Genomic DNA, 27,838 nt, shown 5'->3' on the forward strand with positions numbered 1-27,838 from the left:
ACTGCTTCTGGAGCCAGTCCCACGGATCTTTGGATGCTGTTGGCATGCAGCATCGTTTTTCAGTGGCACAGGGCATGCTGCTGGCCTGTTACCCAGCTACTCACACTCCCACCAACAGCCGCCTTCCATTAGCTTCCCAGTGTGCTTATCCTTGTTAACAACTTTATTAAAGTACTTTTTAATCCAAGGCATCTGAACCCCAGAGTTACTTCCTTGGTTTTGGCATTTGCACAGATGGATAAACACAATTGTTTTCAAGTTCTATGCATTCAACCTGAACTAGAATTCGGTGGAATCAGGTTATGGAAACAAGGTTTAAGGATACACAGACCCTTCAGTCCCCAAAGACATCTCCTCTGCTAAGCACCGTCCAAGGACACAGATAGCTCAGCTGGGAGGAGAATCACCTAACTTGGTCCAAGGCCTCCCTGGACTCATCTGCACCAGCTCACTTCCAAGCCTCTCCTAGGACTTCAAGGCCAAGATGCATCATGTGGCCCCTGTTCACAGACTGTGACCCCATTGCCTCCCTACACCACAAACACGAAGGCAAGCATTTCCCTCCAGCCCCCTAATTGGATGGCCACAGCCAAACCGCCTCCCTGGAGCCAGCTGAACACGATCCTTCATCCTTGGTGATACTGCAGGACTTGAGTACTCAGGACTCCCCTTATCTTTGAGCACACACTGAAGCCACCTGGCAGTCAGTCCGGCAGTCAGTGAACGTACCTGACATTAACCCTTACTGACCCAGACTGGGGCCCAGCACTGCTCTCCCTCTCTGGTGCACTGTGGGTGATGCCTCTGCACACTTGGAGCTAATCACCCCAGCTATGGCATCATGGAGAATAAACCAATATCCTCCTAACAATGGCAGAACTAGGCCTGGATTAGCCTAAATAAAGTTGAAGCCATTAGCTTAAAGCTGCCATCCAGGATACTCCTATGGTGCATCCAGCAAAGCTGGGATTGTACAGGGCAAGCAATAAAATAAAAGTAGGCTGAACATGACAAGCGGAGGGAAGTGAAGGCTAGCACAAGATCATCCCTTATTGCTTCCTTCATCAAACATTTGTGCTTGCTCTGTGTTCTCAACTGGCGTTTTTCCAGGTGCCTTCAGGCCCACCAAGATCTTACCAGCTGCAGCCCTTCCCATTTCAGGCCAGATTCCTGGACCTCCCTTCAGGAGCAGCTTGACTACCCCATCTCCTCAAATGGACCAGCTACCTCCAGAACCGTGATGACTTGCCAATAAATGGGAATCTTGTTTTCTTCACAAGCTGCTTCTGAAAACAGGCACAGTGCCCAAACTGTTCATACTTGAACAATGAGGGAATGAGATCATACCCACCAGAACACCCTGAAGCCTAGGTAAACCGTGTCTTAAATCCTTATTCACTCAAAAAGGATGTTCCCTCCTGTGCTGCCCCAAACCAAACTGCACCTTGGGGCACAGCAGGAGCCTATGGCAGAGTACTGAGGAGATGGTGAGACTTCAGCTGCTCTAGGCTAAGGGGCACACGTGAAACATGAGGTACGGTGTCAGGCTTGACGAAGGCAGACTGGAGTACCAGGAGTACTCCAGTCGCACTCAATTCTAAATTACATCCTTCGTCATTCACAGCTACAGAAAAAGTTGGCTTCTGGTACTGAACAGGAATTCAGTAGTCTGATGCATACGTTGCTAGTTGCAGTAGTGTTTTTTCACACTAACCTAAGACCACGAGGCTAAAGTATCCTCACTGAATCAGGAAAAATCTTTCAAATTCATCAGTTTGACAAGCTTTACTTGTTAATCAGAAGTGAGGATACGATTCTGTGAGCCAGGAGAAGTTACTGAGGACAGGAGTATGTTGTCCAAACTCCAGTAACTCGGCCCAAGAACTTGAGATCAGACACACTTCTTGTCCTGTAACAGTGGATCATGGCTGAGACTTTAACCTCCCCATGTGTTAAGCCGTGACCACACAAGGCTTAACAAAAAATCTGGAAAAAAGTTATGCGGGACTATGAGGAAGAAAGAGAAGTACTGAGTACATGGAGCATGTCTGTTGTACAGCACCTAGGCAAGTAATTTCCATTTTCATGTGGCTGTGGTCCACACGTCTGTTCTGACTTCGGACAACTTCGAACACAATTCCACATGGGTGCAGCTAGGCAGGGGTGGCTTGGAAGCAAAGCAAATGGGAATTTCACCGTTTGCAAAGTCTAGCACTAATTGCTGGATGCTCAAGCAGGGGAGCAGCATTTGATGCAGGTATGAAGAGAGAACACTGCAGAAGCCGTGGGGAAGGATGGACGCACACTGCACCACTGCCAGGGCCTGCAGTGCACTGCCATGAGGTGCTTACAGCCAGGGGCTACACTCAGATAACTGCAATCTAAAATAAGTTGCTATCCAAACAGACGGTCTCTGTGGAGACACACACCTAGGACCTCTCCACAAGCAAGGTAATGTATTCAGGAGCTTCTGAAAGGCACAAACCCATACATGGAAAAGATACTTTATCATCCAGGCTGGGTTGGCAGGCCAAGATATCTGTGTCTTTCAAGCATGAAGTCTGAAAAATAGGTTATCTACCCTTGTTGAAGTGAAAGCCTTAAAGTTATTGGGGTGCAGTGATACAGTGTCTAGAAAAGAAAACAGAACAACAGTGAGCAGAAGCCCCTTCATGGAGAGGTGTAATTAACGCTACACTGATGGGGACCAACAAAGAATTTAATAAAACAGAGATCCAAATTTTTGGCCCCATGAGACAGCAGATCCCCAAGCAAAGGACATATCCGAAGCAGTTTTTGTGAGAATGGAAAGCCAAGAGCTGGATCTGGAACACAGAAGTGGTAAATTGAAACCATTTCCAGAAGGCCCTTGAGCTGGCAATATATCACTGCACTAACAGTACCGGAAGTCTGTGAGCATGGCACATTTGGCCACGTATTATTAAGAAAGATTTGGATGTAGGTCCTGTGTTACCAGAACTCAAAGCCCTAATGAACAGATTCAAAGGTCCCGAAACTATTTGGACAGAGAGAAGCATGGCTGGAAGACGTCAAGACAACTAGTGCAGAGGAAAGTTATGAGGTTAGTAGAGAGAAACCCCACCATCAGTAGGCATTTCAAAGATTATCTATTCTGTCTACAAAATCTTCCATGCAATGCCTTCGTACATCTTTATTTGGCAGTGGTCTGAAGTTTGCACTTGTGCAACTGATATACTTTGATATAGTGTGAACATGGCAAGCAATTTCTTCAGCTCAGTAGCTGTGAACAAGTCACCCTGCTGCTATTTTTTTGCTATTTTATGAAGCATGTACTAAACCAGGCAATATTTGCATGAGAAACCAAAAATTATTCTATCAGTGCAAGAACAGACCCATTATCAATATCATTGAAGCAAGGCCAGCCTAGATGTCGGCCATCCTTACCATAAGTTCATCAGGTGCGACACAGAAAGGCTGAGCCTACAGCTACAGCACAAATGTCGGTGCTTTGTGTTTCTTTGAAGTGCAGTCACACTTTGCATGACTGAAAGGCTCCAAGTGCCACATCACCATGGTCTTTGGTTGGCTGGAAATGGGGAAGAACCATATGTGATAAAGAATTTGGTCAGCTACTGTGCCCTCTATCTACGTGCATGTGTAAGAATGTGCAGTGATGAAGCTGCACACGCAGAAGTGCAGGCCTGCGAAGCCTGGGCTGCAAATATTCATGTCAGGAATGCATCAGGCATTTTACTGCATTTCTCAGTCTCTAGGATTGATGTTTTCCAGGGAATTTCTAAACACCACATTGATTTGATGCCTGTTAGCACCTGGAAGCACTCCACAAACCCTGCTTTGCTAATACGAGCCAACAGATTTTGTAGAGAAATAACAGCTTTTAGCAGACAAATTGTTGAAGCTGGAAAAAAATTGAAGACAATTTTTCTTTGCATATGTCAAACTCCATGACTGATATGCACAGGTAATTAAAGGGAGGCTTTCACTCTCCACTGACATTCTAAAGGTGACCTCTTGTGGGGGGTTTTGGGTATTTATCTCTGGTAACACCCAGAACACAAGGTCTGGAAGCGTGCCAATGGTTCTGCAATATCTGTATGCTTTGGGGAAGAACGTCAGTGGAAAGCATTTCCTCTAAGTTTCAATATTCCTTCCAAATGAACAAAACATTGCACCTTCAGAAATTAAACATGTTGTAAACTGCAAAAAATCATTGGCAAAAGCAGCAAACTTGAAAACAAGCCAGGCCATGAGATCCAGTTCTCTTCTGGTAAACATTTTTAGGAAAAGTAACTCATGGAATTATCACCACCATTAAAAGGAATCTGAAGTATACAAATCAGTTAAGTTTAGTCACCTCACTTTATGCAGCCACTTAAGCTTAAAGACTGCAAGATGAGCTCTGAGCACCATTGTTCCTTCAGCTGAACTTTTTCAGAAATACAGCAAGAGTCCTAGTCAGGTGAAAACACTGACAATAAAAAAAGAAACTGAAGCTCCCAGTGAAGTTTTTCCTCTAGGTTTATGATCCAGTCAATTAGCAATATAACAAAACAGGGAGAACCTTTGCAGTTAATTTCCACTACAGGCAAGACCATAGTAAATATTCTCAGTTCCATACAAAGACTGAACACAAAGACCCTGAGCTAACAGTAGTTTATTACAAAGTAGATGCTAGCACCTGACAAAAACAGCGGCATCTGGAGAACTGACAAATACAAATCTTCCTGCAGATTCATCCCATCCAAAATTACTACCTGACTGGCGAATGCATGCATTCACTCACGATTCAGAACCCCATGGGAGGTTACTGGGGTCCTTCAGTACAGAAAGGGAGGTCCAACTAGGGAAGAGTGTTTTTCTTTCCAAAATGGGCACCAATCAGTTTTGTTGTCAGAAATGCAATTCACCTACCCATGGAGTGAGTAAGAAGTGGCAAGTCCCTGAGAATGGGTGGAAGGGTATGCAACAGAGGGTGCAACCACTCATCACTAGGTTTTGTGACTGTGCCCAGCAGCCTCAAATCCATGATAAAGGTCATCCACAACTCACTGAAACAGATCAGGCAACCCCCGCAGGGGAGCCAGGGCAAGCAAACAGCAAGAAGGGGAAGAATGGCTACACCATGAGGAAGGATGCAGAGGTGGAGAGCACCTGGTGACCTATTTAGTTACAATGCCATCTCCTCCTTAGTAGATCACAAGAGGTAGGAAGGCAGCACAGGCAGCACTGAAGCAGGACTAGCCATTATGGGACAAACCAAAGGTCCAGCTAAGAGAGTTCTCTGCCCAGGGAGCAGAGAACAATATGCTCCTAAACACATACATTGATAGTCTGGACTCAGAGCCACCATTTGAGGCACATCAGAAGGCACCCCTGGGATGACAGAAGCAGCAGAACAAGAGTTGCTAACTGCTGGGAGACTGCCTGCTTGAGGAGTATCACACACAGGCAGTGCTGCAAAGAGCATGAGACCTGGATAAACAATGGAAGTTTCACCATGTGGCCTGGCAGAGCTGAACCCCAACACTAAGATGACTCATCACTATGTGCTCAGGCCACCTTTTCCAGGTCTGCAAGCTCCGTCTGGCCTTGGGGTGACAGTGCAGCCTCCTCCATCCCAGAAGTTCCACAGGATACAACCAGAATAAAGGGAGCAGTCTTTGACCTCCACCCAACCACTGCTCCCCTCTGCTTAGGGTGCAACCAATGCCCTGAGAAACTGGGCTATGCAGGGCAGGAACTGCAGCACAGGAGCTCCAATGTGCCCAGCAATTTTCTGCATCTTTGCTGAGCCTCAAACACCCTGAAGAGCTGAACGTACTCTGAGCTGTTCGCTCTCCAACACCTACTAGGGCTTGTTAGCAGGGACTGGCTGAGGAATAGGTCCAGAGTCCCCAGAGATAAGAGACAGGGCAGGGTGCAGCAGGCCACAGATCATGGTCTTCACCTTCCAGTGAAGACTCTGAAAGCAGTGAACAGACTACATCAAGTCACAAGGCCTCCTCATCTCCTCCTGGCATTCCCATTCCTTTGCTCGTGCCCATCACCGCCATCAGCTAACACCCACCAATTCCTTGCACACCTTCAAAATTGATGGGAACTGTCAGGTCTTCATCTCCACCTTCTTATTTCAGTGGTCACCATGGTTTTCAGATGTCTTTTTGAAAAGGGGAAACAGGATAGTCTGGTCATCAGGTGTAAGATTAGCCCCACTCAGTCAAACCAATGGCAACGTGCAAAATGAAGTTTGTTTACATTTGAATGTCTTGACTGCATGTTGTTTGACAGGATTAGCTGCCTGAAGAGTCTGCTAAATCTCAGTCAGCACAAAGTAGAACAAAGCAGCTGAAAATAACATTAATAGGCTGATGCAGAAGTGGCTTGATATTTGTCTGGAAAAGACACCATTGAGGACTATTTTATTTTCCAGTGGGCCAGAAGCACTTTTATGAGTTTTTGACACTTTGCTAGAGCAAGTCCTCATGGGGAGAGACAGCACCCATCACTAATCCCAACAGCAAACCACCCCACAAACATGGAGACCTACAGACTCTGGAAGCCTGGTTACAGAACACAGCACCCCGATTTGCAGATCCTCTTCCATCCCCGGTCAGACTAGCCAAGAGATCAGATCAGCTGTTGGTGGATTTTTAAAGGCCTGTCACACCTCTCATCCTGGAACAGGATTTCTCTGGGCAGTGGTGCTGACAGGCTTTTACCTGAACATAAGGCAGGGAGTCTTGAGTCTCCAATTACTCTCCATTTACTCTCAGTTACCTCCTGGACACCCCTCCTCCATGCCCTGCTGTACTTCCAATTTGTGCCCCACTTCAGTGGCAGTTTTCTGACCAACCATCACAAAGTCTGTCTTGTCTCCCAGAAGGGAAAGTGAGGATGAGTAGTGTTGCTGAGGAGTACCCCTTTCAAGAAAGGGCCCAAGTAGCAACGATGTTTGCAAAGTTAGAGATACGGGGGAGGTAGCACTAATTTAAACAGAGGTTTGGGAAAGAGAGTTCCCCGTGGCACCAAATTTAGCCACTTCAAATGAGCTTGGTCCTTGACACTTCAAGTCTGTGCCCACTCACAGACTCTTGCCCCCATCACATCAGAGTCCTCCCCTTTCTCATGGCTTGTCAGAAAGGCTGCCTATGGCGATGCCCCCTCGTGGACTTCAGTATCTAATGAGAAAGCAACAAGAAGGTAACAGTCATAGTCAGGGGAAAAAGGATCTCCAGCTGCTAAGAAAGAGACACAAGGAAACAGTAGAAGCAATGATGCTGGAAGATGGAGAGTCCATGGCCAAAGACAATACAGCTATAAACAAGTAGGGGCTGTGTGTTTGTGTGTGTGTGTGCTTCAGCAAGAAGTGTGGGCAGTGTAGCTGTAGAGGGATGAGTATGGAACAAGAGGAAATGTTGGTCCTCTAGCAGAACAGAAGGTGCAAGGACAGGATGGAGTTGGGACAGACTGCACATGTACAGACACGGGGTCAGAGAAAGTGAGAACATAAAAACTGAAAAGCAGAAAAAAGTGTGAACAGAGACTGTGGTTAGATGAGCTAGAAATAAACTGTAGAAAGAAGAGGATGAGAGAAGTTGGAAGAAATAAGAAAAATCTAATGCTAAATGGGGAAAGATGGAGAGGGAAACAGGATCTAAATGTTTAAATAAGACTGCTCTGTGCAATGAAAGGAAGGCTGTATGCACTGAATTAATAAGGAAAATATTTGGAAAAGCAGCCAAACCAAAATGGTCTTCAGAAGCATAATAACAGCAGCTGCGACATCATCTCATCAACCTAGCAGAAATTAAATCAACAGGTACACAGAGCGCCCACCTGCAGCACGCAGAAGTCAAGAGATCAGGTCCTTCAGCTAACTTACTGTCTAGATAACTCTGTTTCTATATAAACAAATACAAATAATATTTCTAGTTTTTAAACTTAAAAATATCCAGTTCTGATGATTTTTTCTGGTTGAAAGTATTTAATAAAACAGTATGCTTAGCACACTCTTAGTAATACCAGCTTTCTTTCTAAAACAGGATGCATATATTGTAGCAGCCAATGGACCATTTTGGAGGGGTGTGATTTGCTGTTACCGGTAGGGAAACAGTTGCACCAAATTCTCAAATGCCAGATAAGAATAGAATTGGTCAAAAAATATTATTCTTCAAAACAAAACAATAAAAAAAAAAAACAACAAAGAAGTTTACATAAATTCTACACTAAGCTACTATTCATAGCAATGAGCTTCTAGAGGGCCTTGTGCAATTACTGAATTGTAAATACATGTATAGGTAGAAAAAAAAACCCCTAAAAAATCTCTAGCTACAAGCTCGACTTTCAAAAAATATCTGCAGAGTCAAAAAAGTCCCTGACCAGCTTGGTAGGAAAGGATTCTATTTACACTGACACTTCAAACAGCTACAAGAGATTTTTGTAAAAGGATGCTAAGCCAAAGGTTAGTAATTTTTTGTAAGGCCATTCTAATGGAAGTATTATACAGCAAGTCATGGCTGAGTCCTTTCAGCAGATCCTGTTACAGACTATGTGAAGATCTTCATCCCAAATAGCAGCACTGTGGTCTTATTGCTCCTCTTCTGATACCTTCTACTTCTCTTACATGCTGGTAGCTTGTTGTGGGGGGACCCCAGGCGTAGGCTGGCGAGGCAAAGTATACATGGCCCCAAGAAATTGGTCTGCAATGCGGCCAGCTTCTCTCAGTCCACTCAGTAAAGCACCATGAACAGTTGCAGGGTAGTTGCGAATTGTATGTTCTCCCGCAAAAAAGAGGCGAGGAATAGGCTAGAGGGAACAGAGAACACTGTTAAGGCTTGTTTGCATTTTCAGATCCTGCAGCAAACAGATACTTTAAGAAGAATGTTAAAAGTCCTCCAATCACACCACAGTCTCCATTAGCATTAAGGTGGTACATATGAAATAGTCTATATCAAAAATATTTTAACCTGGCCTACAAATTACCAAGAAAATCTTTATATACACCTTTCATTTCACAGGAGGGTTTCATGCTTGTAACGACCATAATATGAGGAACTATTTTGCAATTATTTGCCAGTATCTTTGCTTTGGTACAAAGATAATAAAGCTTTACTTGAAAGACAATGCTTTCAGAACCAGACAAGCAGGGGAGACAAATGTCCCCAGCTGTATGCTGAATAAGCATTCAGCACACATTCTATCTCTATAATCAAACTTTTAAATGTATTTAAGAATAATGGTTTCTGATCCTGGTACATGAACTCTAGCACAGTAAGCAAACAAAACCTCAGCAATTCACTTAAATTAGCAGTTTCTCTTAAAACCGAGACCTAAAGCAACTACTGACAGTGTTATAAAAAGGAGGAGAAAAATAGCCTTTCATATATTAGACTCTGCAGAGAATCATTTTATCCATAGCTTTGTTTATTAATGACTTGTGTGACTAGAAAAAGAACCTAAATAAAGCCAAAGCCATAATCCTGCTCTGCTTGTGCTTCCAGAATGGCTGTTGCTTTCAAACTTTCATTGTCTCAGAGTGAACTGGAGATGACTTATGCCTTCATTGTGTTTGCTCCCAATTTGGGAGAGACCATTTGATTCCTGTTCCTCTCATTCTGGCCTTCACCCTCTTTCAAATCACTACAGCTCACTTAAATATGGTGATGGACAACATAAATATGGAATACAAGACACAGTAAATATATATGATTATAATACTCTGTTCAGACATTACCAAATTGACTTTCTGAATAAAAGCACTCTTTTTCTAAGTAAACAAATGACACCAAACCTGGGAAGGCAGAATTCATGGATAGAAAACTGACTTATTTTACAGGTTCTAATAACACATGAGAAGATGCAAGTTCTCTAAACTGGTGGTTAGATATGTATGCAAATTACTTAGAAGAATTATCCTGTTTTGAGGTTTTTCTAAAAAGAATTGAGACATCTCTCACCTGAGGAGCACCTGGAATGGCTGGCCCTGGAGTAATTGGCTGAGCCATCAAATCATAGTCATTTCCAGAAGATCCAGCTGCTACATAGGAGTATGAACCCCGGGCCCATGGGTCAGCACGCCAGCGGGACACCACAGTCTCTTTAGGCTGAGACAAGACAGCAACTTCAGTTGTTGACACAGTACAAGTTCTACAGTTAGTGCAAAATACAAAAAATGCAAATTGCAAGAATAAAAGACACAAAGTCCTTAGGCTGATGTTAATGGTGGAGCTCCAAGCTTATATTCCACGCTAACACATACTGAGGTAAATAATTAAGGTATTGCCACCAAAGACAAGTTCCTTCCAGTATTACCAGAACCTACTGCACATAGCTTCTGCACTGGAACTCAGACTTTGTAGTCAGCTGTACATGCGCACTGTGTACTGTTTGCTCTGGTTCTTCTCCTGTTATCAACATAATGACACTCCACACTTCCTACTCCTTTACTTTCTTTCAGCCACAGCCCATTGGAGTATCTCTTTTGACTTGACAATAATATAGGCCTATATAAGGTCTGTAATTCATGAGGAAAATGACTGCAGGAAGGGCACCTATACAAACACCTATATGTCTCCAATCCATCTGGTTTGCCAAGGCAATGGTCATGACGAAAGATATTCTAAAAGATGCAACAGTGAGAGCATCACCAAGACTCAAACCCGTATCACTCTAAGGCATAACAGCAGTCAAGAGAAAATGGGACATTTTCATAACCTTGCAGACATATGACACTGAAAAGTGATGGGTGTGAATCTTAAAATAGCCCTGACTCTGTCCAAATGTGTTACTGAGTTTTAGTAGAAATCATACCCTGTAAAAATGCAAACATCAAAACAAGAACCTCTCTCCTCTCCTTGGGCACGAAGATATTTCATCAGTTGTTTCTACTTGAACAGACCTTCCCACAAAGGAAAAGAAAGAGGCCCTATCTAGCGAGGGCATTATCCATAAACCAGTCAAGCAGGCACTGTACCACATCATGGCAAGGGAAATCTCCTGAACCCCAACACCAACAGATCTGAGAAGATCTCTCTCAGGCTGGCCTCAGCTGGACTGTATTTGATGCCTTCTAGCCAGAGGACTGGGGCCATGTTCCAAGGTGTAAGACACTACTGGGGGTTGGAGACCAATATGGTCTGATGACTTAATTGAGAAAATTCCTCAACAGAATTTTCAGCACTTTTTTATCCAAAAGGTAAGAAACTGAGTGATGACCCAGCCATCATATTGACTGCTTCTTGAGAAAAAAGTAACCTCACATTTCTCTCTTTGTTGGATGGAGACCACTGTGGTGGCACTGTATGTTATCACGTGTACGTCTGACAAAGACAAATTTGAGGCATTTCATAAATTTCTTAATTCTCTCTAGTAATCACATGCAGCACTGCAGTCTAACAGGGAATAAAGCCAGATAGAAACTACTTCACTGAGGTAGTTCTGAAGGTATGGCTAACCCTGATACAACTGTAGAGCAGAATATGAAAGTACCGGTTCCCCAGTACTGAGACTGCACTGGTCCAAACAGCAACTGTGGTGTTCATGTGCCCACACACTCACATATGGGTATGAGTCAACTTTTGTTTTCATCCTGACAAGCAAATGCTGTAATTAGGATTCCCTACGAATAAGTAGAAGGACTGTTAGAGGATAAACTACTACAATGGAAGTGGTACAAAGCTGGAATCCTACTCTACAGAGGACATGAAGCTTGCAGAGGTGAGCTGCACAGCAAGGCTGAAAAAGTTTCCATGTGTTGAAGAATAGCAGGGGGGAAAGTCATTATATCCATCTTCAGGAAATGAAAAAGAAACCAGAAAGAGAAAATAAGACAGTAACAAGAAGCACCAGGAACGAGGAGGATCAGCCACATTCCAGTGAAGTGTTGCTTTTGTTTAACTTTTCTACTTCCCTGTTTTGGACAGATACAAGAACTGCAATTGCACAGCAAGCTCCACCTCAAAGAATCATAGAATCATAGAATGTTTTGGGTTGGATATACAGTTGTTCATCCAGTACAACAGATGAGACTTCAGTTTATCCAGACTGATGAATGGCTGTCCTGAAGACGGCCTCCACCAAATCTCTCCACTATCAAGTGCTCATAGTACATAAGCACCTGAACTGCAAATACATTCAAATAGAAACTCACTTAGATCTCTCTTATCACAACCGAGAACTGCTTTCTCCTTTGAATGACTGACCAGATATAGAGTCATTCCGTAACAGGGGATATCAGTTAATGCACTGAAATATTTTAAAAGTTCAAATAACTTCTCTAAATTGTATGTTTATCTACAGTAGAATCCGTATTTCTCAAGATTCTGCAATTTGGGGTTTTTTCCCACTTGAAAACCCTACTAGAGAGCAGCCAGTGTAAAACATCTCTCTTGGTTCACTCAAGTGATTTCCACACACTACAGGATTTCTACAGCACCTGTAGACAGAAGAGTCTCAACGCTCCTCGAATAGAGAGATCTCATTAGAAGTGAAACTGTCCTCCGAGAGTTTAGAGAAGGAGCTCTGGATTTATCAGAAAGGTAAGCCTGGGGTTACCTCCTCTTGCATTCTCCAGTCTCAGACTTAAAATTCAACTGATTGAGCATTTCCAAAGTATAAGACTCACTCATTAACTAAAAATCCACGCTTACAGTCAGCTGTGAGGATTTGTTCATCATATAGAAAGCAGTAAAATACTGGGGAAGATAAAGCCATGTTCAAAGAGAGCTCTACAACAGTTCTATAATAAAGACAAACTGCATCTATTCCTCATGCAAATACCAAGCAAGCAAACAGTCCAATTTACACCTGGCCAAATGATCAGAGAAGACTGGTGTATTAAAGTTACCACAGACTTTTTTCTATCACTTTACTATTATAGAAATCCCAGTGGAGCAGAGCTATTTATTTACAACCAACGCCATTTATAAGAACCGCTTCCACACTGCCCATTAGGAGAATAGAGCAAGCATTCAACTAAGTCACATACACTGTAGGTTGAACAGCTGTAAGACTTTTCAAATCAATGTCTTAAGTACACAAGCTGGGTTGGAGGTTTTTTTTTTTTTGAGTAATATTTAAGTATTTTCTAAACTCCCCCTTCGCTAACCTTTCCTTTTACACTTACTGTGCCTAACTGTTGGCCAGCTGCAGAGGGAACTGATCCAGCTGAAAAACTGTTTTTAGTTCCTTCCTCCCCCTTCAGTTATTTTCCAGCCAAACCAGTTTCTTTGTGGAGTTCACTGGTCAAGAGCTTTACCGCACTTTAGAGAAGGTGCAGAACATGGCAAGGACTATGCAAGCAGTGCTGTCACTAGCCAAAAAGGCAGAAAATTAATTTAAGTATTTGGTACTCTGGAAATGCTAAAGTCTTATTTGGTCTAAAACAATCTTCTCAAAAAAAAAAAAAAATCCCCCCAAACCACCCACACCCACTCCACCCCCGCAACCAAACAAGAAAACTTACCACAATCCCCCCAAAGCTGCAAACAATGCCTCCTCCCAGAAAGCCCTGAACAACCAAAGGGTGGTATAGATACTGAACAGCTCAATACTGCAGGCAAGCTACTGAGAATGGCAGGACATTCTGAAACGCAGAGAAATTACCCACAGACACTGTCTGTACTAACCTGTGGCACAGCACTGCTACCAAATATGCCTTTGAGGATGGCAAGGCACCGTCCAACAATGACATCATCACTGATATTCTCCATGATCCCTGCCGCTTCTCCTGCTACCAAGGCCAACAAAATTGGTGCTGGGGGGCGGGGAGTGGAAAGAGAAAAAACAATTGAATTATTGAAATGGAACATTTTGATCAGAAAAGTTGGACTTGAATAGGCATGGATCTGCAGCTAAGTCATGAGGTTAAAAACTAAACAAGCCCAACAGAAGTAGCCCCAAATCTTCCACCATTATGTCAAATTACCAAAAGGAAAATGAATTAATATGCACTATAGCACTATTTAGAATTATCAAGAGAACTGATGTATTAAAAATTAAATACAGACATTAGGAAGTACAGCATACAGAAGAAAGGTTTTCTGTAGTGAAGACCTCACTCCTTTGACATCAGAGTTTCCACTGGGATTTAACCTGTGCTACATTTCAGGGAACTCAATACCTTCCAAACAATCTAATTTAGATACGATTAACATCAGCATAGCAGTTAAGTTACCTGTACTAAGTACTACACTCATACAAAGTACCTAGATTTCTTCATTACCAACACACATACACATTAAATAATCTCAGTGGAGTGGAAACTATGAACAATATCCAGAAAGTCTGAGAAGAATTCAAAAGTCAAATGGACAGATCTTAAGTAACTCAGCTGCCCATGTGATGCTGTGGTGAGGTGTGTTAATATGATTATAGGATACACAAACAGATAGATGAGATCATCTTTCCTGTGACCAGTTATGGTAAGACTAAGCATACATTTTTGGGAATCACAAATTCAAGGAGAATCTTCGGTAAGTATTGAGGAGCTACCAAAACAACCGAGTGGCAAAAACATGCATTTACAAGAAATGACTCAGACCCGAGCAGCGTTACTTAATGAAAACTCTCTCAGTTGATATTTCTCCTCATGGAGATATTTATGGAAGTCCTAAATTTAGCAAAGGAAATACCACAGCTAGAAACAGATGTCAAGTATATTGAAATGGGAAATAAAGTCCTTGTTAAAAAATTTAGCTTTAACTTTTGTACAGGTTTCCAAAGTGATTAGTGAATTCCTTATATCCTGGTATATACAGAGATCTCCTGGCACACATTTCCATCAAGTTACTGCTTTTCAAAGAAAACTGGCTTAAGTTCAGTTGCAATATACATGCTGAAAGGCCCAATAATATATTCTGGTTAAATAAAAAATAAAAAATAAAAAAAAAAGTGTCTTTGAAATTCTGAAGAAGTTAGACTAGTAAGGCTGTTATTACTACAAAGATAATTACACTACTCAAGATCCAATTTAGTCACTTCAATATTCAGGACCTTTGGGACTAGAAAAAAAAGATACTTAGACGAAAAAAGATCTTAGAGAAAAAACATACAGGATTGCTTCTCTAGTTAAACTCCATTTTCTGAAAGAAAGGCAGTGATGTTTACTGAGCCTTGCCACCATACAGCAAGCCAAGAACGTGGTTTAGCCAAGGAACAGTGAGTAACCACAAAACTATGACAGAGAAAGGGCCTCATCTTTTTCAGCATGTCTCTAGGAAAAACAGAAGAGCCAGGCAAGAACACAGAGACTGAAATGTCATTGGCCTTCCAGAAAACACTGTTTTCTGCCAGGAGTTCCTCTGCCCTGCGCTGATGGGAGTCCTCACCTTGAAGTGTGCCTACATAAGGCTACGACAATAATCCAACAGCATGGCGGAGCAAGAGGCACCAACAGCACAGGCCAGATGTGCCAGGACACTCATAGTGTTACCAAGGCTACAGGTTTTCTCAGCAGTCATTACCTGAACTAGACTTAAACCACTGGGAGGATTCCTGTCTGAGCTACAACAGGTCACCCAACAGCAGTACAAACATGTGTAGTCTTCTCATCTGAGTTTCACTCCATTCACCGAACTACCTTTAAACACTTCTCAGAGATCAGTTGGTCTCTGCCAACACAAGACGGTTAAAGAACTTCCACAGAGCTAATACAGTGAGTCCTGTGACACTTCCAGGTTTTTTAGTAATCCAGAAACAATTGTTCTCCAACCTGTTCAGTTTAAATAGTCTCTGCTCAGAATACTATGGCAACAGAAATGCAGAATATGAAATAAATAACAGCTTCACAAGTTCACTCAGGTCTACTTTAATATTTCACAATCACATTAACTGCCACCTAACTATCCATGAGAAACAGTAATCAATTTTTTCAATTTCAGCCATCTGACTTGTGTTTAGCATAGGATTTTATTGCATTTCTGTTTTATTTCTATGTGCTCTGCCTATTTTCATGAGAAGGAATGTTTTACATCTAGCAGCAAAACCTTTCTATACCAGATGGTCTTCCCATCTAAACTAAAACCCCAGCACTACTTGTTAAGAATGTAATAGAGCCATCTAAAAGCCACAAAAGCAGATACACAAACAGGCTTGTTATCCAAGGCTCGTTACTTGCATTTCTCCAGTCAAGTCTTCTCAAACATTTTAACAATTAATACCCTAGAAAAGCATCTTCCCTGCATAGCAATTTTGTCCAGTTAAAAGAAAAACCTGGCCTGCCCATGATAGAGTGGAAGAAAACCCACTGGTACTTTAAACAGTCATCTGCAAGAAAAAGACCTCATTTAACAGTGCTCACTGTATATACACCTTTGCTTTTAGTATGATAAATGGCAACGAACAAAACCAGTATGCTCACTGAAAATTTCTTCTGACAACCTCTTGTGGTAGACACCAGCTGCAGATAAAACAAAACTAAGCAAAGTCCAGCTGCAGAAACAGGCAGAACAATACCTTTTGCCTACTTAAGTATTTTATTAAGAGGAGTTCTAAAATTACCTGTCAGTCTGAGACCCATGGTCTACAGTCATAGCTGCTTTGTTGCTCAAAACAAGAAACAAGGTCGCCCATTCAACAAATTGGAGACACCACAGCTTGCCTTTCCTCCAGGGCACACTGCATCTTATCCATATGGATAGGCCTGCAGCTCATCAAGCTGGAATGGTAATGCTCAGCAAGAGGAATGGAGCGATCACAAAGCCTCTAGTCTGCTCCACTGAAATCTGAGTGTTCAATACGCTGTAAAGGCTGCGCTGCACACCCCTGAGAAATTGAAGCAGGATAACCTACAAGCATTGAGTTCTGCAACTCAGCCACATAAGAGAATACACAAGTCAACAGCAGCCCTTACATCTGAAAAAAAATGTAATTGATCTTGGTTAGTTCCTAGACACTTAAGCTTGAAATCCTGGGCAGCAAAGTCACCTGTACCAGAAAGGACTTGAGGTGGCAGATGAAAGGGGCTCATCTACAGTTATCAAATCATCCCTGATTAGACAGACAGCCCCATGAAAGAGGTCTGGCTTCAAACTGTCAGTTCAACTTGAAAAACATCCAGGAAGCTGAGGTTTTCAAAACTAAGACTAAACTGGATGCCAGTCCCATTTGCATGAGAAGCTCAGTGAAGGAGGAGAAGAGCTGAAACAATGTTCCAACTGGCCAGAGAGAAACTCAATTTCAAAGAGACTTATGAACTAAGAAACGGCTTTTAATTCAGAAATGTTGCAGAGACAAAACACTCTTCTCTGAGAACTCAATACATCCTCCTGACACAGTAGATACTTAACTAAGACAACACTGCTGTTCAGCAAACAGAACACACATTATTTGCTGCATTTCTGAAATACTATATAAACATATTAGATTAGATCTTGGTTTCTTAATACAGCACAATAAAAATTAAAAAAGTTAAGTTTTTCAGAATACCAGTGGCAACTATTTAGTTGCTTAGTATTTAAATTTAATATTTAGTTTAGATGCTTAATAGAGGCAGCCAAGAGAACACTGAGTAAGTCACATGGCAACTTCACCAAGGTGCAAGACAATAAGGTAGCCTATAAAAATGCATGTGTTACAGTAGATAGGTAGCAACGCAGTTTAACAGACATAGCCTGGAATTCAGCATTGGTAAACCCATACTCATCCATATTCTGCCCTAATTTACTAAAGAACTGTTTGCAAGTCACTGGTGCAGTGGTGTGTCAGTGCTTCCATTTGTCTTCCTACAAATACTAATCATTTTATCATATCCGTATGTGAACACTAACAGCATCTTAAAAAGTGCTCTTTTCTAGATCTGAAACTGCACAAATAAAGACACTAGCAAAAGTAGATATGCACCAGAGCTACCTTTGTACAGGTTCCAAAACAGGAAAAGTTCTCCTCTGCTTGCAGTAGTGCTACCAACATGACCAAACAAATTGACACTTGGATCCCAGAAGACGCGATCAAAACACAACACAACCTAGAAATAAAAAGAATCAAGAGTTCGCAAGAGCACAGAGGAAAAAATAAAGACAATTACACTCATTGATGTTTATCACTGGGAAGGTCTGGTGCATATATACCGCATATATGTAATACATAAAGGTGTGGACCTATATTGCCTTCCACAGGTTAGTATGCTGTCATAGTTTACAAATCTGCTGGTTAACAAGCTACAGCAGACATACTGAGTCAACCTACTTCTGAAATCTAACTATTTAAAAATTGTGTGGGAAATAGAGAAGAGGTCGTTACATTTCTTCAGATAATTTTCAGCATCAAAATATAGCAAAATAGCAGTGGAAAAAGTATTCTTCCTCTCAGCCACCATACAGATTCCATACACATTTCAGATCCTGCCTATCGCAACCCCTGGTTTGCAGCACTTCTCTCAATGACCAAGTCACCTTGTTAAGGTTGCCAAATCCCATACGCTGCACTGCAGAAGTTTTCCACTCAGGAAGAGGCGGCACAAACTGTACTGCTGGAGGCTGCTGTTTCAATACTCCCAAGGGAAGAGTACACAGCACAGCATCACATTTGTAAATGAAAGTCTGGCTAGTAGATCGTGTATTTACAGCTATCACTTCACAGCCTGAAAAGGGGAGAGAAAAACAATCATTTAATAGGCCAGGACGCAAGAGCATTGGATTAAAAATTAAAGAAACTACCATAAACACATATCCATAGCAGAAAACATTTCATTGATGGAGACAGAACTTGTAGGCAAGTGAATGTTACCGGCCACAGCTCAATTCCAGAAAGTGTCATTTACAGAGTGTCTGAAAATGGCCATACTGGGACAAGCCTAGAACTTCATCTAGGCTGGGAAATTATATTTAAATAAATTATATATAAATAAATAGCAAGTAGAGAGTAAGCCTCTCATGGAGTTGCTCTCCTGGTTGACAGTTTCCCAAGCCCAATGTTTTGAACAACAACAAAAAGATACATTCCTTCCATTTGTTTGAGTCCATATTACATTCATTTATACTTCTAATAACAGATCCTGTGACACCAAGTCTTAAGCAGTCCAAGACCTCTTACTCCAAATGCTTCAATCAATGAAGTAAAGAAATGGGAGAATGGATGTAAAGTTGTTAATCAGTAAATACAACTGAAAAGGATGGTGTCAAACCAGCCCCAGAAATAAGCAAAAAACATTAAGGATGAGTAAATCTCTAACAGATTCCTACACAATCACAGTAAAAAATGTGGCTGTTTATCTAACCCAAAATGTATAATGGGAGGGTATTTATGAGATCAATCTTCACATCTGCTTCCAGAAGCAATGAAATCTTATTTTTATGATCATACTTGGGATGAGGTGGTTTCATTTACCTGATGCTGTATAGCGAACCTGACGAACTGCTGTGTTTAATTTAATGTCCAGCCCTTCTGCCAAGGCTACAGGCACACAGGAATATCCATTCCTCACAGTCAAGTGACTGCCTGTGAATTCAAAGTCATCATCCTGAAATGAAGATGCATAAAAAGCATGCATTTATAATGAAATCACATAATTCAACAGAAAATAATCAGCAACTCTTAAACAATGGCAACATTTTTTCAAAAACTTTTTTTTTTTTTGAAGAGTGAGTCTAATAAATTTGAAACCCTTTCTGTTTATTAGTCAAGTACTAAGTATAGGAACTTTCAGTAGACAGTATCATAAGAGACTTTTGACACTAACTAACAAAAAGCTGTCTGGAATGTCATCAGCAAATAATAATCATGTAAGAGCTCAGTATGTGCATAAAAGCAGATAGCACTTAAATGTTTAGAAATTGTTAACATAGAGAAGCTTACATGAGAATGAAATAAATATAGTTTAAGTTTTTAGTGTATTGCTGAGTGAATACATTAATTAGCTACCTGGTCCCAGTGCTTTAGTGAAAGCGTAGAGAGGGGTGTAGCATTAGCAAATTCCAGGTTTGCAAAATGCCAGTCGAGTATTTGTCTGTCTCTTGATGACAGATAAACATCACTAGGAAAAAAACCAACAACGTAACACAAAGACAGTTAGTTTGCTAGAGTATGATGTTGCAAATGCATTACTTTTCAAAATTTATTCACAATCTTTTTTTGTTTGAGTCCCTCCTTAGTGGAGAAATAAAAAAAAATTAAAAGAGAACACAAGCAGTTTCTATTTCAAACATTCAGACCTCCTTCAGGAAAGCTGAATATCAAAAAAAGAGAAAATTCACATTTTCAAAGTAGAGTTCATGTAAAATATTCTAAGAGAAGCCAGAAACTCAACTTTATAAATTAAAAAAGTTACATAAATAATGGCTTAAGTAGCACGTATAAAGACGACTAAAAACCTACTATAATCACACAAAGCACAAAATAATAATATTCTGACAAAATCAGCAGGATTGGTATGCTGTCATTACTGATGGCGATTTAAAATCTCAAGACTGAGATCAGGTACTGGTTACAGCAAGTATTTCTACTGTAACAAGCCCTAGCTAAGAACCACCTTTTTTGACCGACTCATCTCTAAAAATGAGGAAGATGAGTTCTAAAACTGAGGGAGCTCAAACTTCGTGTTTCTACCTTCCTAACTCCTTGAGTTATCATAATTAAAAGAAAGCCTAACATAGCATTTTTGAAACTCAGTGAAAAGTAGTAAAAAGAACTGCTTTCCTGAGCATTTATTTTATAGTTTGTATCTTTACCTTGGAGGATTGGCTTCAAGTTCTTGTAACTTCTCTTCCAGCTTTCCTTGTGTCTCTGCCAATTCATCGTACTCCTAAAAAGATTAAAAGTTAACATTAAAATCAGTTTACATGTAAAAGGACTTAAAGACATCATGTAGCATCAGACTAGACCTAATCTCAAGAGAAATCAGTGGAAGATTCAGGAGTTTAGTGGAATCTAAATCAAGTTCTTTATTTTTTGAACATTTAATCCAGCATATATTGCCCTTCTGCTGTTCGAATATACAGAATTCTATGCCACACTTAAGAAAAGATTAGTATGCTAATATTTCAGGAATTTAAACACTCAGATCTGAAGAACATGAAGGTCCATTACAGTCCTGGTATTGTAAGGGTCCCTATGGTACTGACAGCTTTTTCATATTGCACAAAATGTTATTTCTATTATTCTTTCTTAAAAGATTATAGTTAATATTGAACACAGTTTTCCAAAGCAGAAGCAGTCATACAAAAGGCAAAGACATGATCTAACTCAAGCTTCTTTAAGAGGGTTGGTTTTCTTCTTATTCTAAAAAACATTAGTAGAACTAGATATTAAAGGCAACAATCATTTTCCTTCAAGGCAAAATAATTTGCAGCGTCCAACAGTAGTGAAAAGAGCACAAAGCTGTTCGTTGGTGACAAAATAGAAGATGTACTACTTAACATATACATAAACACATTGAGCTTCCAAATAACAGTAGGTATCTTTTGTTGAACAAGTAACTGAAAAATGATCCTTGGTTCTATCTCACCTGGGTTAGCAAGGTGTCTCTCACTATCATAGAACAGTTTTTAAGACTTCCCTTTTAAGGCATATGTCTACATCAGGATACACACAGAGGGCAGGACTAATTCTTCTTGTCAAGACAGAGCTCTGTAAATTATAATCTTTGGATAGAAAGAAGTCTTTTACTCAAGAAAACACCTTTTTATCTTACAGAAGGAGCGTCTCTCTTCAAATACAGATTTTATTTCTAAGTCTGACCTAAAATTTAGCCTTCAAAACATTAAATGCTGTCTGACATGAGCCAGCACAGACTGTTACCCAAAACTGAGACTTCAACATGTTAATACTCTCCATCATGAGCTATGAAAGATGGGTACCTAAAGGTACTTTATGCAGCCCTGTTATCAGTATTACAACCCAGAGTTACCATCAATCACATTCTCTTGATCATGTTGGATCAGAGTGAGAGATGTGGAAAGTTTTATATTGGCTAATTTTATCTGCCTGCTGAAGTCCTCAGAAACACTGACTTAAGTGCTGTCTGTCATCCTTTACCTTGCAAAGTGCAGTCAGATCTCTGTGTTTGCTTTTCACAAGGAACTCTGCTGTAATATCCCGTGGTGGCTTCACTTCTGATGCTTCCTTATACTGTTGATGAAGTTCTTTAATCTTCTCTTTTAAATTCACCATCTTTTTCAGGTGGAGTAGGAAAAGGGAGAAATAAAGGAAAAAAAGAAAACATGAGGGAAGGTAGATTTCATGCAAGTTACTGTGTTAAATGGATATTCATCTCAAACATGCCATTATACCAAAGAGATTTCCTGGTTTTGGCAGATGTTACTTACATGCAATTCTACCTCCAAGAAACCACAATAAATACCGCTAACCCCAAAACAACATGGCTTAAATCCAACATCATTGACTTCTTACAAAACATACTGCAAAAAACGTAGGATATGAGAGCTGTCTTCAGACATTTTTAATTTGAGAGACTTACACGGAGAAGTAAAGATGTCATCTACCACAAATAAAACTGTTGTAAGTATGCCTAAACCACTCTTTCTATGCTACAGATCAGATTGTGGTAAAGAAAGTAAACATTTTAAAATACACCTCCCACTCCCGGTCATTATCAACATCTCTGAAGGAAGCTATGACACAACACTGTTTATCATGTCTGTCCTCTCCCTTTCTTTTCCCGTACTTTTTACAGTCTTCTTCGTAATCACTTATGTGCTCCTCCTCAAAAACAGAGACTCCTCTGTCATAACAGTGCTTCTAGGCAGGTCTTAAATGAACAGTTATGTTTAAGAACAGCATCAATGGCAATATTTTTCCATGGAAGATTTTGTGCATTTTGCCACTTTGAGGAACACAATGTATCCTCTTGTTCTAAATGTCATCATCTCACCTTGTTAAGAAGATCTTTCAATTCCTCCTGCGTTTTCACAATTTTTTTCCAGTGTTCAATCTGCTCATCCTTCACATGCTTCTCCTGCAATCTGGAAAAGGTGAGAAGTGAGAGTCAGTTCAGCATAAAATCCTAGTGTTATTGAGAAAACTCATTATCACAATCTAATTAGCGCAATGCAATAAAAGCATGCCGTGGGGCATTTTAGTAAACACTTATAAGGCAATTAGAAAATTAATACAAGTTTCTTTAAATAAGGGATACTTGACTAGCTAAAACCTGAGTCTGAAGTTACCTACTATTATTAAAAGGCGTATTACAAATGACATTAGCTTTCAAGTAGCATAAGTGGGCTGTATGTACACCAATTCATATTAAGTCAATTATCTGCTATCAGTTACTGTGGCAGTGATTCCTGAAGGAAGGTTTCAAGAGAAGATGTTTGCTCCTTTAAGCATCTCTAGCATATTTTGCTTCAATAAATGAGAAACACATACACAAATGAGAACTCAGCAGAGACCAAACAGCTGTATTAAGTGGGTAATGCTTACCCTAGGAACATCACAATTGTTTTGGGTATCTTTCTGAAAATCCTCCACAAAATATGAAAGTCTACCACGAAGAGAGGTCACTTACTGTATGACAACCTCCAGAGCCTGACCTAGGGAGACAGGCTTATTATTGAGAACATTAAAATCCAGCTGATGACTGAGATAGGAAGTGGCTTCTAGCAGACGATTAAATTCTTGCTCCACCATTTCATCTTTCTCTTTTGGAACCTCGGATTCAAAAGAACAAACTTTCTTCTTAATGAAATAAATAAAAAAGGAAAAATATAGGTCACCAAAGCTCAAAGCCTCAGAGACAAGAAACTTGAGCAGTACAGAGAAAAAATTAAAAGAAACCAGAGCAATGACACAGATTACCTTCTCTAGTGCAGTCCAAATTCACAACACCTTATAACAAACTCAGAATGCTATCATTCCCCAAAATCACAGGAATGAGAAAGGCAGGGTGCAGATAAATTCTTAGAGCAGTGTTCAAATAAAAAGATATCACATGCCCTAAACTAGAGCAACACTTCAAGAGTACAACAAAAAAGTAGCTGAGAATAGCCCTTGTAAAAAGAAATTTAATACCCTTAGCTCTTTCAAATGGTCAGACACCGAGGTCTGTATAACACAAAGTCACTTTGCTAGGATGTCTGGCCAAAGAACTACAAGAGCAGCTGGCAAATCACAATGACAACGAACTTCTCTCACATGAGGAAAGCAAACCAATTTATGGGCACATGAAGATTTCCTCACTGAAAACGTGTGTTTATCAAAGCTCCAGAAGCTTGCCAATGGGACAAAAGACCACTCTGATGGTAGGATAGCTCTATGCAATCACAAGGCTTTAGAAGGCTTGGCATAGCTCAGTAATATAGACGCAGTTACTTATCTTTTGGAGTGGTCAGTATGACCATAATAAATAGACTATCTCACTTGGAAGGGACCTACAGTGATCATCTAGTCCAACTGCCTGACCTAGTCAGGGCTGACCAAATTAAAGCATGTTAAGAGCATTGTCCAAATGCTTCTTAAAAACTGTCAGGTTTGGGGCATTGACCACCTTTCTAAGAAACCTGTTCCAGTGTTTGACCACCCTCCCAGTAAAGAAATGCTTTCCTTTGACATCCAGTCTAAACCTTCCCTGGCACAGCTTTGAACCATTCCCACACATCCTATCACTGGATACCAGCAAGAGAGATCAGCACCCCCCTTTGCCACTTGTCCTCAGGAATGGTGGTATTGACTGTACCGAAGGTACTCGTTTAAATAGCGTGTGCTGCTGCCAGTGTGGAAGTACCAGCTAGGTGATGACTGTTGCATGTGCTGAAAAGAGCAAGCATCACATGGTATTAACACTGTTAAACCCAGCCTAGGTTAAACAAAGGATAGAGAGAAAACACTGATAAGTGCTTCACTGATAAGTGACAGGAAAAAAAAAAGGAGTATACACTTCAGGAAGACTGGGAAAGCTCTTGGATGATTGCTACCCAGAACAAAACAAGCTTGCTATCTGCTGTTAGCAGCGCTAAGCCTATCCCTATGACTCTTATCAGACGGCTCCTTTCCAACTATTATTCAGCCCTAACTCAAAGTATACCCTGTGTCAACAGGGAAGTTCTATCAGCATCTCATAACTCTAATCAGGATTCCTCTTCCACTTTGCAGCTGGCCACTCTAAGCATTCATTCCTGTGCCAGTGGTTACCTTCTAGCTCTGTAGATCTTTTTTGTCTGGCATTTTCCCAGACTGAAACACTGAGGTTCGCAATTAATAGTCATACTTCATTTCTGGGTACATATTGCAAGTATAACAAGCCATCTTTTCCAACTGCCTATACTAAGATGTTGATTCTTCCACTATTCTTGCGGTAAAATGTCTTGGAATCCCAGACTGTTCTGCAGGTAGTGTCTCCCAGGAGACTTACAGCATCATGAAATTGATTTCCCTATTTCTGATGAGAAATGATTTTTGAGAGAGTCTTAAAAATAAAGATACCTCTCCCATCCCATGGTGGCCAAAGATTAGTGACTCGACTCTACAATCAGTGCAAGGTTCTCCTTTTTTCTTGATTACTGAAATTCTTCTACCACTCAAGGTTATTATGCCTCAAAAATGAATTACATCATTTCTGACGCTACTATATTCAACACTATTTAGTTCTCAAGACCATGCACTTTTTAAATGATGATAAAAGTTTTGAGCTACTATAAGCTCAAAGACTGGAATATTATATGCAACAGCACTACAGAAGACAGATTATATGATGACTAGAACATATCTAAAGATTATTGGGTTTTTTCACTATATATGAGGGTATTTCAAGCTTTCCCTATAATCACCTCCAGTCTTGTCCAATCTAGTTTCAAGATGTAGATGCATGCTTACATTTCTGCTCCTTCGTTCTCATTGGAGCCAGTCACAAGCAGTGTCCCCCAGGGCTCAGTTCTAGGGCTGGTCTTGTTTAATATCTTTATCAATGACCTGGACGAGGGGAATGAGTGTGCCCTCAGTAAATTTGCAGATGACACCAAACTGGGTGGTAGTGTTGATCTGCTCAAGGGAAGGAGGGCTCTGCAGAGGGATTTGGACAGGCTGGATCGATGAGGTTCAACAAGGCCAAGTGATGGGTCCTGCACAACAACCCCATGCAATGCTACAGGCGTGGGGAAGAGTGGCTGGAAAGCTGCCCGGTGGAAATAGACCTGGGGGTACTGGTTGACAGCTGGCTGAATATGAGCCTACAGTGTGCCCAGGTGGCCAAGAAGGCCAATGGCATCCTGGCTTCTATCAGGAATAGTGTGGCCAGCAGGAGTAGGGAAGTGATCATGCCCCTGTACTCAGTGCTGGTGAGGCCACACTTTGAATACTGTGTTCAGTTTTGGGCCCCTCACTACAAGAAAGATGTTGCATTGCTGGAACATGTCCAGAGGAGAGCCACAAAGCTGGGGAGGAGTCTAGAGCACAAGTCTTACGAGAAGTGGCTGAGGGAACTGGGGTTGTTCAACCTGGAGAAGAGGAGGCTGAGGGGAGACCTTATCACCCTCTACAACTACCTGACAGGAGGCTGTAGCGAGGTGGGGGTTGGCCTCTTCTCCCTGGTAACAGATGATAGGACAAGGGGGAATGGTTTGAAGTTGCGCCAGGGCAGGTTTAGGCTAGACATTAGGAAAAACTTCTTCACAGAAAGGGTTGTCAGGCTCTGGAATGGGCTGTCCAGGGAGGTGGTTGAGTCCTCATCCCTGGAGGTATTTAAAAGAAGGATAGATGAGGTGCTTAGGGACATGGTTTAGTGGTGGGACGTCAGGGTTAGGTTAAAGGTTGGACTTTATGATCTTAAAGGTCTTTTCCAACCAAAGCGATTCTATGATTCTATGAAAATTGGAAATTTATCCTAAAGATCTGTATCATCTTTCCTGATTGATATTGCTCCCCTTCAGAATTACATGCTGAAACTTCCTCCTTAGCCACATCTGTATTTATGATTCTTCTATGCCATCCTCTCTAGTAGTTGCTGCCAGTCACATTTGATAACAATTATATAACTCCATAGGTATGTAACAATGTAATTTGCACCTATTATCAAATAAAAATATTATTACCAAATCAAAAATATTTGGGTTTTATACTAAGTAGAACATGTATTGTACTGAGCACAGCAAAGGTATAAGGAAATCTTTGAATGGTAGTTCCCAAATGCAAACTTTTTTGTCACATTCTAGTGATACACCCACCACTAACTTAACCTTTGCATTCCTGTACCACAACTGAACACTGCAATCTGCTTTAACAGTGTGGGCATGTACTGTTGTGTCCTTTTAATTCTTTTAATCATGAAAAAGGAAGAGCTGCAAATGAAAAGGCATGATCTAAATGACTTGGTTTCCGGGATACTTCCTTACAGTCGATCCATGGATAAGCAATTCTGCCTCTGAAGAGAAGACTCTGGGGATGAACAGCACACTGCTGCAGCTTCTGGCTTAACTAAAAGCCCTGTCTCTGTGGGCCAGAACTTGGCCCACAGTAGAAGTCTCAGTGGAAAACCAAGGACTTGCTACTACTAAGCATTGCCTTAAAGCTGAACAAAGGCTCTCCAGAGCCACAGGGCAGGCTCCACTGAACGATTGAATTTCTAAGATCTCTTCTGGATGAAGAGGTGTAGGATAGCTCTCCTGAAGATCAAAAAATTAAAATTAGAGCCCCGGTTTCAAGAAACTGATGGTAATCACTTTTATAATTTAAGCTTCATCTTCCAAGTTCCAGCTTAAGCATCTATTATTACACCACAAGTCTTCAGTGATGAATGAAGCAGCATTGCCCAAGCATGCAGAGATGGCATTAGGAAAACGAGAAGTCAGCCAGAGTTGAAACTGAGACCCTGGACATAAGAGGGCAACAAGAAGGGCTTTCTGCATACAGAGCAGTAGCAGAAAAGTAAGGATAACGCAGATTGCAGACC

General features: G+C 41.1%; 1 protein-coding gene across 2 annotated transcripts in view; it reads right to left on the bottom strand.

The window, feature by feature from the left end:
• Positions 1-27,838, bottom strand: part of KDM1A (lysine demethylase 1A) — a 54,882-nt gene that overhangs the window by 3,778 nt on the left and 23,266 nt on the right. The window contains exons 9-19 of one of the 2 annotated variants that reach the window (XR_004842887.1): positions 23,465-23,607; positions 22,829-22,919; positions 21,973-22,107; positions 20,667-20,740; positions 19,861-19,972; positions 19,327-19,459; positions 18,393-18,580; positions 17,851-17,965; positions 13,629-13,756; positions 9,960-10,106; positions 1,715-8,808 (exon numbers count right to left, since the gene is read on the bottom strand). Coding sequence is in view for 1 of the 2 variants with exons in the window: in XM_035901221.1 (XP_035757114.1) it covers positions 8,623-8,808; positions 9,960-10,106; positions 13,629-13,756; positions 17,851-17,965; positions 18,393-18,580; positions 19,327-19,459; positions 19,861-19,972; positions 20,667-20,740; positions 21,973-22,107; positions 22,829-22,919; positions 23,465-23,634 (1,479 nt within the window). In the remaining variant the exon portion in view is untranslated. Of the gene's footprint in view, positions 1-6; positions 8,809-9,959; positions 10,107-13,628; positions 13,757-17,850; positions 17,966-18,392; positions 18,581-19,326; positions 19,460-19,860; positions 19,973-20,666; positions 20,741-21,972; positions 22,108-22,828; positions 22,920-23,464; positions 23,635-27,838 lie in introns of those variants that run through there. The other variant, XM_035901221.1, reaches the window with a different exon arrangement.

This window comes from Egretta garzetta, unplaced genomic scaffold (assembly GCF_000687185.1).
Source record: "Egretta garzetta isolate BGI_Z169 unplaced genomic scaffold, ASM68718v1 scaffold368, whole genome shotgun sequence".
Lineage (NCBI taxonomy): Eukaryota > Metazoa > Chordata > Aves > Pelecaniformes > Ardeidae > Egretta > Egretta garzetta.